General features: G+C 51.5%; 1 protein-coding gene across 2 annotated transcripts; it reads right to left on the bottom strand.

Moving 5' to 3' along the window:
- Window positions 1-1,842: 1,842 nt before the first annotated feature.
- On the bottom strand, window positions 1,843-9,986 carry LOC144172482 (uncharacterized). Of its 2 annotated transcripts, none has more exons than XM_077701177.1 (2): window positions 9,724-9,986; window positions 1,843-6,582 (listed from the first exon to the last, which is right to left on the bottom strand). In XM_077701177.1, exons 1-2 carry the CDS (start codon window positions 9,800-9,802, stop codon window positions 1,931-1,933), a joined length of 4,731 nt encoding a protein of 1,576 aa, XP_077557303.1. In that variant the 5' UTR covers window positions 9,803-9,986; the 3' UTR covers window positions 1,843-1,930. The 2 variants fall into 2 exon arrangements, with proteins under 2 accessions (XP_077557303.1, XP_077557304.1); XM_077701178.1 differs by having other exon boundaries at window positions 1,843-6,546.
- Window positions 9,987-11,723: the final 1,737 nt, after the last annotated feature.

Genomic DNA, 11,723 nt, shown 5'->3' with positions numbered 1-11,723 from the left:
TTCATGCTGGACATATTGAGGAATTTTAAACATTCTTAAACCCCAAACCGATAACCAATAATCTTGTTTTCGAGACGCTGAATTCTTGTTGAACAGCATTGAGTACGCGCCCCCCCCCCCTGCGTTATTCCTCCGCGCATTGAACTTTCAACAAAGATCAAGCGGGCTGTTGCCAAATCCAGTGTCGGTGTCGCTCTACCCGGGACTGGTGGTCACGAAGCGGGTAGTTGTTTTAATGCCTAGGCGGAGCGACCAGACAAATTTGGGTATACCCGAAGCGTGCTCTCCGGTGTCCCTAAAGCCTTGCGAAGGGAAATGTTGCATCTAACCAGGAAGAAAGACCAACGTCATCATTCTGCCGCAGTTGCACCTCCCCTTATGCATCGAGTGTCATGGGCAAGGCAGGGGTCACATTAGTTTTTGCGGCGCCTAACAAACTGATCTCTCTAGGTAAAAAGTGGATCAAGAAGGCATAAAAAACTAACGCGCGATAACAATTACATCGACAAATATACCAGGTGCTGTTGTTGTCTACGCCATACAACTTCCAATTGACTTGAACGTTCAATGCGCAAACTACATGAAGACGAAGAAAGAAGACGAGACAACGCGCATGGCCTCGTCTTCTTTTTTCGTAAACGTGTAGTTTGCGCATTGAACGTTCAAGTATGACATACCAACTCGCCCAAACCTATACTTTAATTTGACAATTGTCACATCGGCGAATTGATCGCGCGAGCGCGTTCGTTCAGTATCACGTTCCGAGGCAGGAGGCAGCTTAAATTCAACTGCGTTCCAAAGTTCGGGCAATGCAACACAGTGGAGATATTACGAATAAAGGGCACAGGAGATTCGCTAGGCATGTAACATTTCGGTAGATGGCAACTGTTTCTGCACATTTCAGTCTCCCTTCCGACAACGGAGGGTTTGACCCGGATGAAGGCTGGTCGGGCAACATGAATTCCCAGACGGGGGTTCCACTCTCCCCATCAAGACAGTAGCCAGTTTTAGCTGACCGTTTTTCACGGTCCGCTCCGCTCCGATAGCAAGCGGGAGCGCCATTGCGCATGCCTGGCCCGCTTGGCCGCGAACGGCATTGGCTCCGGTTGCGCTGACCATGCCGCCGATACCGGAGCGGACAGTCGAAAACGGTTATCTAAAACTCTCTATTAACACGTTTTCTTTCTCTCGAACCAAGGATTTAATTGTTCTACGCCGCAGTTAACCAGCAAACCAGACAGCCTGCCAGCCATCTGACAAAGCGAACACTGCTACTTCAATGCACCGCGCAGCCCTGAAGTAACGGCTGCAGATATCCCGGAAATTGGATTTGACGTAATAACCGGAAGTGATATCGCTGATGTCACAGCCAGTTATGACATAGCTTTTGTGATTAATTATTCTCGTCAGCGCCCATGCCCCAGCGGATAACTTTGAAGCTAGCGATTTTGATGGGAAAAAATGGCGCTATAAAGAACAGGACGAACCGAAAGAAGACGCACCACACTTCCGCGAATGGTGCGCCTTGTTTCTGTTCATCCTGTCCTCTTTGGGGCAATTTTTTTCGCATTATGCGATACCAACTACCCCGTCAGGTTAATTTAGTAAACTTGTAACCGTGATCGCATGGGTTCACATAACAGACATGGAAATGTTATAAATGCTCCAACACATTCATTTCCCGTGCGTCTCATCTGAACGTTTTTAAGTGTTCGAGTTTCCCGGCGTCTGATTGTCCCGCAGTACACCTGACTTCTCCAGCGTGGACGCGGACGATGGCGAGAATTCGTTTACATGTCAAATCCTTACTGATGACACCTACAAGGACACTGATTGTTAATAATTTATTCATTTAGGTTTGTTTCAATCTTACTACAGCTAAACTATAACGTTTCAGAGAATCGCTTCCGGTGACGCTAAACTGCGTGCTTCACCAAAAGCTGCAGCTGTGGCGTGGCCTCATGGCGGACCCACGGTGACAGTGGAAAGCCTGGTGAAAGGTGGGATCGTGGGCTAGCGCCAGGTCGACGCGCTGCCGGGCGGGACTCTCCTTCCGCAGCAAGAACTGCCGGAACGCCGTCTCATCGTCGTAGGCCTCGCACGCAGACTCGGCGTACGAGATGAAGAACAGTTGCTCCGAGGAGAAGTTCTGAGCGTCGGCGAGGCGGTAGTCGGCCATGTTGCCTCGCAAGGGCTGCAGAGCCTGTCGGAACTCGAGGTGGGCCAAGGCCACGGCCACGTGTTCTAACACGTCTGTCGTGACCGCCTCGGCAGGCTTGTGCACTTCCAAGCCCTCCAAGGGGTCGAGAAGCGTTGGAAAGCGTGCCAAAAAACAAGCCTGCTTGCCACGGTATTGAGCACGCGCAAGGGGGGACCACATGGACTTCTCGTCACTGGTCCGTCCGAGCGCTGCTTCGATCAGTGCCCTGGCCAGTCGAACACTAAGACGTGTATCGCGAAGGAAGGACACGTATCCCGATGTGGCCCTCACACTCGTGCTAGGGTTGACAGCCACCAGAGGGACGTGCAGCACTCCGTCAGGACTATGCTCGATGCGCTGAGAGAACAAGCTGCGAGGTGGCCGTACGTCGTCGTCGTCTATAATGTGCTTTACGGAAGACACGAACTCATTTTCCACGCACCACTGGTAAAGGCTCAGGGCGCCGGTAGTGTGCGATGGCAGAGGAGGCGGCACGCCGGGCATCGAGCCTGAAAGGAGGAGCTCGGACGGGAAAGAGAATTGTACGGTGGTCCTCTGCACCCTCTCAATCACCCTAAGCTTCATCTGGTCGTCCATCCAAGAAAGAGAACGGATGCTCTTCTCGAGACGCCGTTTCGTTTCTTTGGCTACCCTGCGCAGGTGGGTCAGGTTGAGATGGTTTTTGTACACCTTGTACCCAATTTCGAGAATTTGGCGTGGCACCGCCCTCTCAGTCATCTGGAGACAGATTCTCTGCCGTTGACGGGGTGGAACGACTTCGCCCACGTGCGCTGGGGAGAACGCCCAAAGGTGATCGACAGCGTAGTAACCCAGATAGTTGAGAGCGGACCGTAGAGGCACAACAGCCATCATTTGACTCACTTCGCTTCCATACTTCGCCGATTGCAACTTTGCGTGGACGTTTTTATTCTTCAAATCGATGAGGTCGCCGAGTGCAGCGTCGAGAAATGTGGTGAAGGGTCCCTGAGCGGCAAACGCGGGCGCAGTCTGCTTGCCGGAATTTATGCTAGCAAGGCTGAGCACGAAGCTGAGCACTTCCATGGCTCTTTTCGCGGTCTCGTTTCCATCCGGGGAAAGAAAACTCAGCGATCTCTCGACTCTCTTGAGGAAGCTGGTGGTCGTGGAGTTATCCCGGAAGTCGCGAAGACTCAGTGGTGTCTCCGCAGGACCCAAAATGATGGTCAGAGTCGGGCGAGGGCCGCGCTCCACACTCAAGCTGAGCAGTGAGGCCAGTGCGAGCAGCCGCATTAGGCGACCCGCGGCCCTCCAGGGGCTCAAAGCAACCCGCGTCTTTTCGAATGGCCAGCCCGACAAACCGGACGAATTGAGTATTTCTTGAAATGAAGTCGACCCAAGCTCGTTGATGGCTGCCGTATTCACGCAGCTTGTCCAGACGGCAGTTGCGGCGTCCCTTTTGGTTTTGAACAGCTCGATATGTCTCCATACGTTGTCCTGGATGTCATTCAACGTGAGCTCGTCCGCGCTGCGCAAGGTTATAGGGGTTCGCTCCCATTGTCGCTTGCAGACGTAGTCGTAAAAACTGTCACACGGCTTTGAGCCTAGCATGTTGGCCAGCCTGCTGGCTTCGCTCTTACAGTCCGACGAGTGGCAGAGCTTGTAGGCGCGCAAAGCAAGTGCTGATGCGGCCCCCGACAGGTTAAACAACCACGGGCCGTGCATCACTGTTCCCTCATCGTCCTCTTCATCGATCACGTCTCGAAGCCTGCTCTCTCGACCGGAGGCGTAGTGGCCAATCAGGGCCAAAACGCAGGCGACGATGCCCACGACGAAGATGACACTGATCACGAGGCCACCTTGGTTAAAATTGCGCGGCACAAAATTGTACGGTGCCCTCCAAGAGCTGTCGTCGGGCCGCTTTACCGGGGCGCGAACCGCTACACCGCTGTACGTGGAGCCCGTTGACGAGAAGCTCGAGGGTTCCCGCTTGAAAGAGTAAAGAAGCTTAATACTATCCGCACTGTTCGTGGTGGTTTCAGCTCTAGGTGGGCCAGTCAGGTGTTTTCCGAGGAGGGGCGCAGACGCCGTGCAAGGTGTCAGTACGGCCGTCGGGGGTGCCGGAAGCTTGGGCTCCTTCCCTACCTCAATTGTGAGCGAGCGCTGTTTGGTGGGTGCCCGCCTTATTTGCGACTGATGCATCATCTGAGGAACTCCTAGAGCCGGCTGCACCGTGAACAAAGAATGCGGCCTCAGCCGCGGCAAAAATGGTGACAAGCATGCTGTAGGAGATGGCCTCAAGCTTGCTAACATAGGTGGCGGGACGGGTGGCGGCATTAATTGTGGCCGGAGGGGCGGCATCGGCGGTGGAAGAGCAGGAGGCAAGGGCATTGCTGGCGGCAGCATGTTAGTTGTAACTGTCAAAGAAACGGGAGGAGCAGCTTCGGTGGGAGGGAGTGGAGCGCACGTAATGTCGCCCAGAACAGGCGGTCCGTAGCCTTCCACGAAGCGGGGATAGCGGGGCGGAAGGCGCTCATAAGAACGTGCTTGTGGAGGCCGACCGGGTAACCTAGGACGGTACATGTCAAGTGGCGGCATGGGAAGCATGGGTGAGCCAATCCTCCCGGTTATCTCGCGGTCCTTTCGGTAGTGCAGCACCTTGTCGCGGCGGTAACGCCGCCGCCTGCGTCGGCGCCGTCTGCTCGAGCGTCGCGACCCGGACGACGGGCTACTCGACGACGAGCGCGAGCAGTGGCACCTCTTCCTCGATGAGCGGGAAGAGCGCGACGAGCGCCTACAGCCCGACCGGCGTCGCCTTCTCCCGTCCGACCGCGATCGACGCCGTGGCTCGTCGTCGTAATCGTCGTCTCGCACACTTCGCCTTGACGATTTCCGAGAGGGAATCAATGGTGCTTCGATTATGACGGGCCTCTGTACTACAACGGGCGGCGCAATCGGTCCCCCACAGTTGGTGCATTGGGATGAAGTCCGCTGCACCTGCGCTGGCCGCTGAACCGGCCTGTCCCAAACCTCGGGAGGAGGTTCCGGCGGGCGCACCTTCTCTCTGGACCAAGACATGGACCGGGCATTCTGAGGGGGCATTTCGGGCAGTGGGGCCATCTGGTAGCTTTTCTGTGAACCACTGCTGTGTGAGGCGACCCGAATATTCCCGTCATCTCCAAGGACCACGTGTGTGACGATGCGGTATTTCTTAACGCTTCCACTGCGGCTGCCTGAACCTTCGGAACTCGAGCTGCGCCTGCGCCCTTCGCTCGGCGGAGGAAGGTAGGCCTCGCGCTGGATGCGGCTTCGCATGCTCCTCAGCAAGTCGTCCGTCTGTGTCGATGTCGTACTTTGTGTCGAAGCCAGGCTTACCGTCGTGGCGGGCTGTGTTGGTGGAGTTTGCGACACCGTGGGGATAGATGAGGCCGCTGATGTGGCAGTACTATCGAGGCTTTTCGATTTCTTCTTAGGCTTCTTTTTCTTTTTCTTGCCCTTCTTTTTCTTCTTCCTCTTAGACTTTTTCTTCTTTTTCTTCTTCTTTCTAGACTTCTTTTTCTTCTTCTTTTTCTTCTTCTTTTTCTTTTTCTTTTTCTTCTTCGACCTCTTTTTCTTCTTCCTTTTCTTTTTCTTTTTCTTGGCGTCATCTTCCACGACATAGGCAACAACTGTTGTGCGTAGCGGGTCCCCAGCGCTAAGTGCAGCTTCCTTCGCGTCAGAGAAGTCTATATCGCCCGTGGCACGGCCGACTGCCCCGACCGACCCAAAGGTAAGTTTCTCCGTTTTTCGGGCCGGATTACTGTCTTTCGCTCTTTCTTCTCCGCGAACTCTATTGTACACACCCGGCCTTGTGCGTTGCTCGTCTTCAATCCTCTGAAATGGGGCCCCTTCTGTACATTCTGTTCGCTCTCTACGGCTCTGCCGAATGACCTCTCCTTCCAAGACACCTGCGGGTTCACCTATGGCCGCTGTTTTCATGGGCATCTGATGAATATTTCGGTTCAAAACCGAGTTCAAGACTCGGCATCTTCCTTCGGTTGCGGGCAGGGACGGTACACCAAAGACTGAAAGCATCGTGGCAGACTTTTTCCTTCTGGAGCCTGTAGACACACCCGTAGAACTGCTGCTATTTTTTGGTGAAACTTCACTGTCTTCGGTTTCGCTGCTCTCCTTGACGATGGAATGCTTTTTCGTGTGGTGGCGCCTGTGACTCCTATCTGAAGCCATTCCATTGCTTGTGGGACGTTTGTGCGGCGGATCGGAGATACACGGCGAGCTCACCAGCTTATGCACAGCAACAGGGCTTGACCTCCCGAACTGCTGCACCCGCCCTTCACTCTCCGAAGGCAGTTTCTGGGTGGACACGACCCCTGCATGAACCCAGGAAGCATCGTCGCACTCGTGACCTGGGATCGAACGAAAAGGCGCGCTTTCAGATTGCGGTACTCTCTTGAAGTCCCGTTACCAGGGTTATTTTGTTGCAGCATAAGGGCTATGGTAACGTTGTTTCACCGCGGTAGCGTTCAATGACAGGCGGATGGCAGGATGGACGTACGGACAGATGGACGGCGCAGCCACCACATGTAGAAAGGAACTCAGACAATGTAATGCATTATTTTAGAATCTAGCGCTAAATCTTACGCGCACTGTGGTATATTGAGCAGTTTCAGTTAAGCCTTCACCGACTGGCGGAGCAGCCAACCTGAAGCTTTCGAGGCCTGTTACGCAGCGGTGTCTATGTACAACGGTTTGCGCTGCATACGATAATGATTCCTGCGCTACCTGTCAAAAGCAATGCGAGCGCTACCTTGCAAGAAAAGCAGCCTTAACTATAACTGAACGTTTGAACAAAGACCATGTATCGCATACAATGTAAGTTATATAGTTTTCCTGAAAAACAGGCATCAGTGATGGGCTCGAATATAATATGCGAAAAAGGACGATAAACAAACCCCCTCGCATGGATAAATTTTCGCTATACTCATCATTTTGCATCAAAACAATCCGTGCAGATGCAGAAAACGCTGCAGATTGCGCAAAATTAAACAGCACAAATATACTGGTTTTCACCAGAGGTGTTGCTTTTCACCACAGTGCAATGCCGGAAAATTTAAGAACTATTGAAACCACTGTTCCTCCATTTTGTGGGGCTCTACAAAACTCCCTTCACCTCATGTGTTCGGGGTTACGCGGCGTTTTCGACTTCCACCGCAGGTTTCGGGAGAACACCGCTAGGTGACACATGTGCCCCTCATGTTCTTCTCACCTTTTATTCTCTGACAGCGGAAATTTCGGTCCCAGCTAACATGTCTTATTACCTTTTGAAGCCGCTAACATGCTGCTTGCGAACATAGGACCCGGAAAACCACGCTTTCTCGGTTACTAATAGGCTTTGCACTAAATACTGTTTTTTAATACTGAATACTTGGAACATTTAATACTTCGCAATGAATACTGTTTTAGACAATACGTTTTAGGTCCTTTTTTCGCTGTCTTTCTTTTTTCTTTTTTTCTTGTCACGTATTAAAATCATGTGTTAGAAATACATGTATTAGAAATCATGTATTAAAAAAACCACAGTGCCTTTTTTGTTGTTTGTTATCATGGCTTTCCTACTTTGCGCAGTTTTTTACTTGTATTATTTTGTATGATTTGAACTGCAATGATGTTGCTGAGTGCCGTGTGCAGCGACCCTACGGGCGCAGTCAGACGGTCACACTTGTCGCCCTTCGCCCACGAGCCACTGCATTGTGTTTTACTATTGTTGTTTGAGTTGTTGAATAAATAACCGAGCGTTTTCAAGAACTAGGCCTCATTGTGGTCTCGCCTACGCCTAGGCGCGCTCTATTTATGCTAATCCCGATTATGTGAATCCAGCTGCTTCGGGACAGGAAGGGAACGACCCAAGACGTGCGTGCGACGGGACGGGTCTATGCAGTGCCATCGCACGGCAATGTGGGTAAACTGCCGAACCGAGCAACAGCAACAAAAGTTCGAAATATGACACCCTGGGACGAACACCCCAAAATGTTTGTTACACAAAGAAAAAACACTCGACTTAAAAAAGGAAGCTCGCAATAACGCATAAGACTTGAAGTTAGTGAAGACGTACGCAACCTTCACGACCATCACGATGGTTTAAGTCCACGATTGCAGCCGATTTGCTTCTTCGCGGCCGCAACTACCTTTACTCCATCATTGTTGCTATAACGGCGAAGAAGAAGCAAATCGAAAAAGCAGAACGAACGAACGGAACGCGCACGTTTAAGCTAGGCGCCCGCATGTTAACGTGTACCCTATCACGTGTTCTGCGTCGAGGAGGTGGCGTTATTCCTCTACCTACAGTCACAGCCGAGGGAGTAAGCCGTGTGACTATCGGGTACTAACTCATAGTCGTAGCCGAGTGGGTGTGACGACTGGCTCTGAATTCGTTGATCTACAAAACACAGGTTTGAATCCCGCCGGCGCCAGTGAACTCTTTTCGTTATACTGTTATACCGGGTTCTGTGAAAGGACGGAATCAACGAATTGTTAAACAGCCTCTCTGGTAAAATGGTCTATGCCGCTAAGAGTAACCACGTTATCAGTACATACCCTTCGTACAGCCATGATCAATATATAAGCAGTAAAGTAGTCTAAACACAAAGCACTACATGGCAAACAACAGCGACACAACAAAGACTTACAGAGGGACACCAGACATGCTCGCTTCCTGGATTTTCGAAACACCCACAGTAGTAGTAGTAAAGAGTTTTATTCGGCTAAAACTACAGGCCGAACATGTCGACCGCCTGGTCGACCAGACGGCTCTTTTCTTCCCACTGTTCTTTCCCTTGAATTGAAAGGGAATGGGAGGAATAGAAGCTCGACAGCTAAACCGCAGGGCAGTGCAAAATGAAATGGGGTAAATCCAGCGTAAGCAGCGGGACATTTGGGACGGCAGAAAATATTACACTGAGTTCGATGCGCTTCATGTTGCGCTCCAGAGGTATATACATAAACCATATGGGGCATTAATAAAAAGGCAATTTAATGATAGGGCCCCCATGGAAAACGTACGTATAGTATAGATGTGTATCCGCGGACATATGTCCTTGGGAAAAATACGCGCAACCTGACAAGACCAACGCGGAAGCTTTGCAATTGTATTTGTCGTGCCGCTCGAGGCAGCGCGAGCGAAAATTTGTGTTCATCTTTTGTTTTTGTTCTTTTTTATTTTCCCTCTGCTCACCCTCGCCCTCTCATCATGCTCACCCTCTCACCAATGCAGCCTATGACGCAGAATTAAGTGTCGAAAAAGGCACAACACCCCCTTCCTTGATGAACAACGCTAGGACGCCACGCTTCGGACAATGATTGTGCAGTGCCCGTTTTTGTTTTTATACTGACTGTCATCTTCTGGATCATTTGAAAACACGGTAACAATGAAATCAAGACTTGAGAAAATGCTCCAGACAGTTCGCACTCGCTCAAAGCATAGATGGCGCCGTGCATGGCCGGATGACTGCTTTCTAGCGCATTAGACGGCACAGCGCTCGTCCACTCACCAGCGGAGATGTCGAGGTGGCCCCGACGCCCACCCCTCGTGAGCTCCAGCAGCTCGTCAAGGCTGTCGTCGGACGCCATCACAGCAGCTCAGCGCTGAGTCGCGTCGCCAGAGGAGGCCCCTAGACGACGTCGGCGGGGCTATATTCGTTCTCGTAGGCTCCCTTCACGGCGTCTCCCAAGCCGCTACGGCGTGCAGGAGCGGGCCATCGAAGCCGTTGGCTCCATCCTGAGCTCGCGCTTCGGTACGCCTCTTCTTTTTTGCACCCCTGTCACCAAGATGACGACGATCACGTCCTAGGATGGGCTGACCAAAGCTCACAAGACACGGCGCACCCTAAACCCTCTCTCATTTGGGTCATTCCACGCCAAACGTCCCAGGTTTGGCGCTCGACCCTCTCAGATTTTTTTGAAAAAATTTGTACTTGATTACCTCGTTCCCTAAAGCCCTGGTTGTAATTTGGCGCGCGAAAAAAAATTTTCATCCAGGCAATAGCCCTTTAAAGATGCGGTTCCCGAGAAAACTGCACCAACTTTGTAAATTTGTAAACAACATTTTTTGTAGAGCAGTCAAGTAAAGCAGGTATTAAAAAATAAATTCTAAATTCTGCAAACACGCACTTTTTCCGCACATTCGGACGCAAATTTCGTGCTGTAGCAATCCTAGTAAAAATACGCGCAATAGTTCGCTTTGTAGACGGTATGTCCTACTTTATTTTCGCAAAAAATCAGAATTGTAAATTTTGTTTGAAGGAGTAAACATTTTTTGAAGTTTGGTTCGCACGGGTTTGCTGTACGTAGCCTCCTATGGCTGCTTCCCTACCAACTACACCGATACTGCTGTTCACAGTGGGCACGCCGCGGGCGCTGCGGCTCTAACATTAATACTGACCTTTACCACGTGCTGTTGTGGCCATGTCGAGCAATGAGTGGTGTCACTTTTATTCCCGAAGTGTCTTTCCCGGGCCAACGCCGCCTGTATTAACATTGCCTGACGCGTCGCGCGCTTTTCAATGGGAAGGGTAGGGACGCTTAGTTCAGGCACTGATCCGCTATGTGGCGCGTGCCGGCGGACATCTCGCCTTACGTCACTGCTCGCGAGTCGCGAACGCTGCACCCACTTCTACAACGTGTGTCTGTCAGCTTGCCTGTTGGGCTTCAAGGGCCGTTTCGCTTACATCTTAGCCGTGACGGGGCGCTAGTTCTGTGGCGCACTGGGGATCTCGTTCAACGTGTCGCTCGCTTCATACTTGCTGCATTTTTCCATAGATAAAGACGGAGGCGGACTGAAATAGTCTAAGAACGTATTGATTGTTGGGTAGACATATAGCTAACAGAAAACGATATTTTCGGATGGGGGAGCCATTATTTTACTGATATTTTTCTTTCTGGAGTATTTTGAGAAGAAAAAAAATGCGTGCCTGTTTTTTGTTCAGGCGCTCACTTCTACGATTACTTTCCAATAATATCACGTGCTTGTAAAATTCAGATAATTATAGGAAACAAAAGGATAAGCAGCTGCGATCCCGCCACGCTGTCCGGGCGCTTCTACAGTACAGTCATCAATTTTAGAAGTGCGTACCGATGCGGAGTGCGAACAGGGGGGTCAAAACAATACCTAAATGCGGAGGGGATAGAGGGGGGATGCCCCACTCAGAAAATTTCAGGGCCTGTGATCCGAGTAGATAAGCGCGCAAAGCCGGCATCAGCCTGCGGCAGCGCAAGGGATTTTGCTTCGTGACAAAGGAAGTTTTATCAGTGACAGACCAACAAAGACAGGCATGGTGAAAAACAAGAAGGCGTTGGAGCGCCGCCTCGGGAACGCTAAACAAACTTTCCACTATTTTGCATAGTTTCCAAGAAGCGGCGCTGGCTGGCGGACACGAAAGCACGCTGGAAGGCTACGGAGCGGGGAAGGGTAGGAGAGAGCAACAGGAGAGTGGCTGTTTGGCCATTTTTCGCTCACGCGTTAGGCACTGTTTATACAGGCGGCGTTGCCCGG

The sequence above is a fragment of the Haemaphysalis longicornis genome, unplaced genomic scaffold (assembly GCF_048455015.1).
Source record: "Haemaphysalis longicornis isolate Haplotype H1 unplaced genomic scaffold, Haemaphysalis longicornis Haplotype H1 scaffold_226, whole genome shotgun sequence".
Classification (NCBI taxonomy): Eukaryota; Metazoa; Arthropoda; class Arachnida; order Ixodida; family Ixodidae; genus Haemaphysalis; species Haemaphysalis longicornis.
Note: the sequence above shows the minus strand (reverse complement) of the source record. Positions and strands in the feature narration are given on the sequence as shown.

What these genes read in the sequence shown, in the direction of transcription:
- LOC144172482 (XM_077701177.1), bottom strand. Translation starts at nt 9,802, where the DNA reads ATGGCGTCCGACGACAGCCTTGACGAGCTGCTGGAGCTCACGAGGGGT. An exon ending in CCACCTCGACATCTCCGCTG is followed by an intron (nt 6,583 to 9,723) that starts GTGAGTGGACGA and finishes GTTCGATCCCAG; the next exon opens with GTCACGAGTGCGACGATGCT.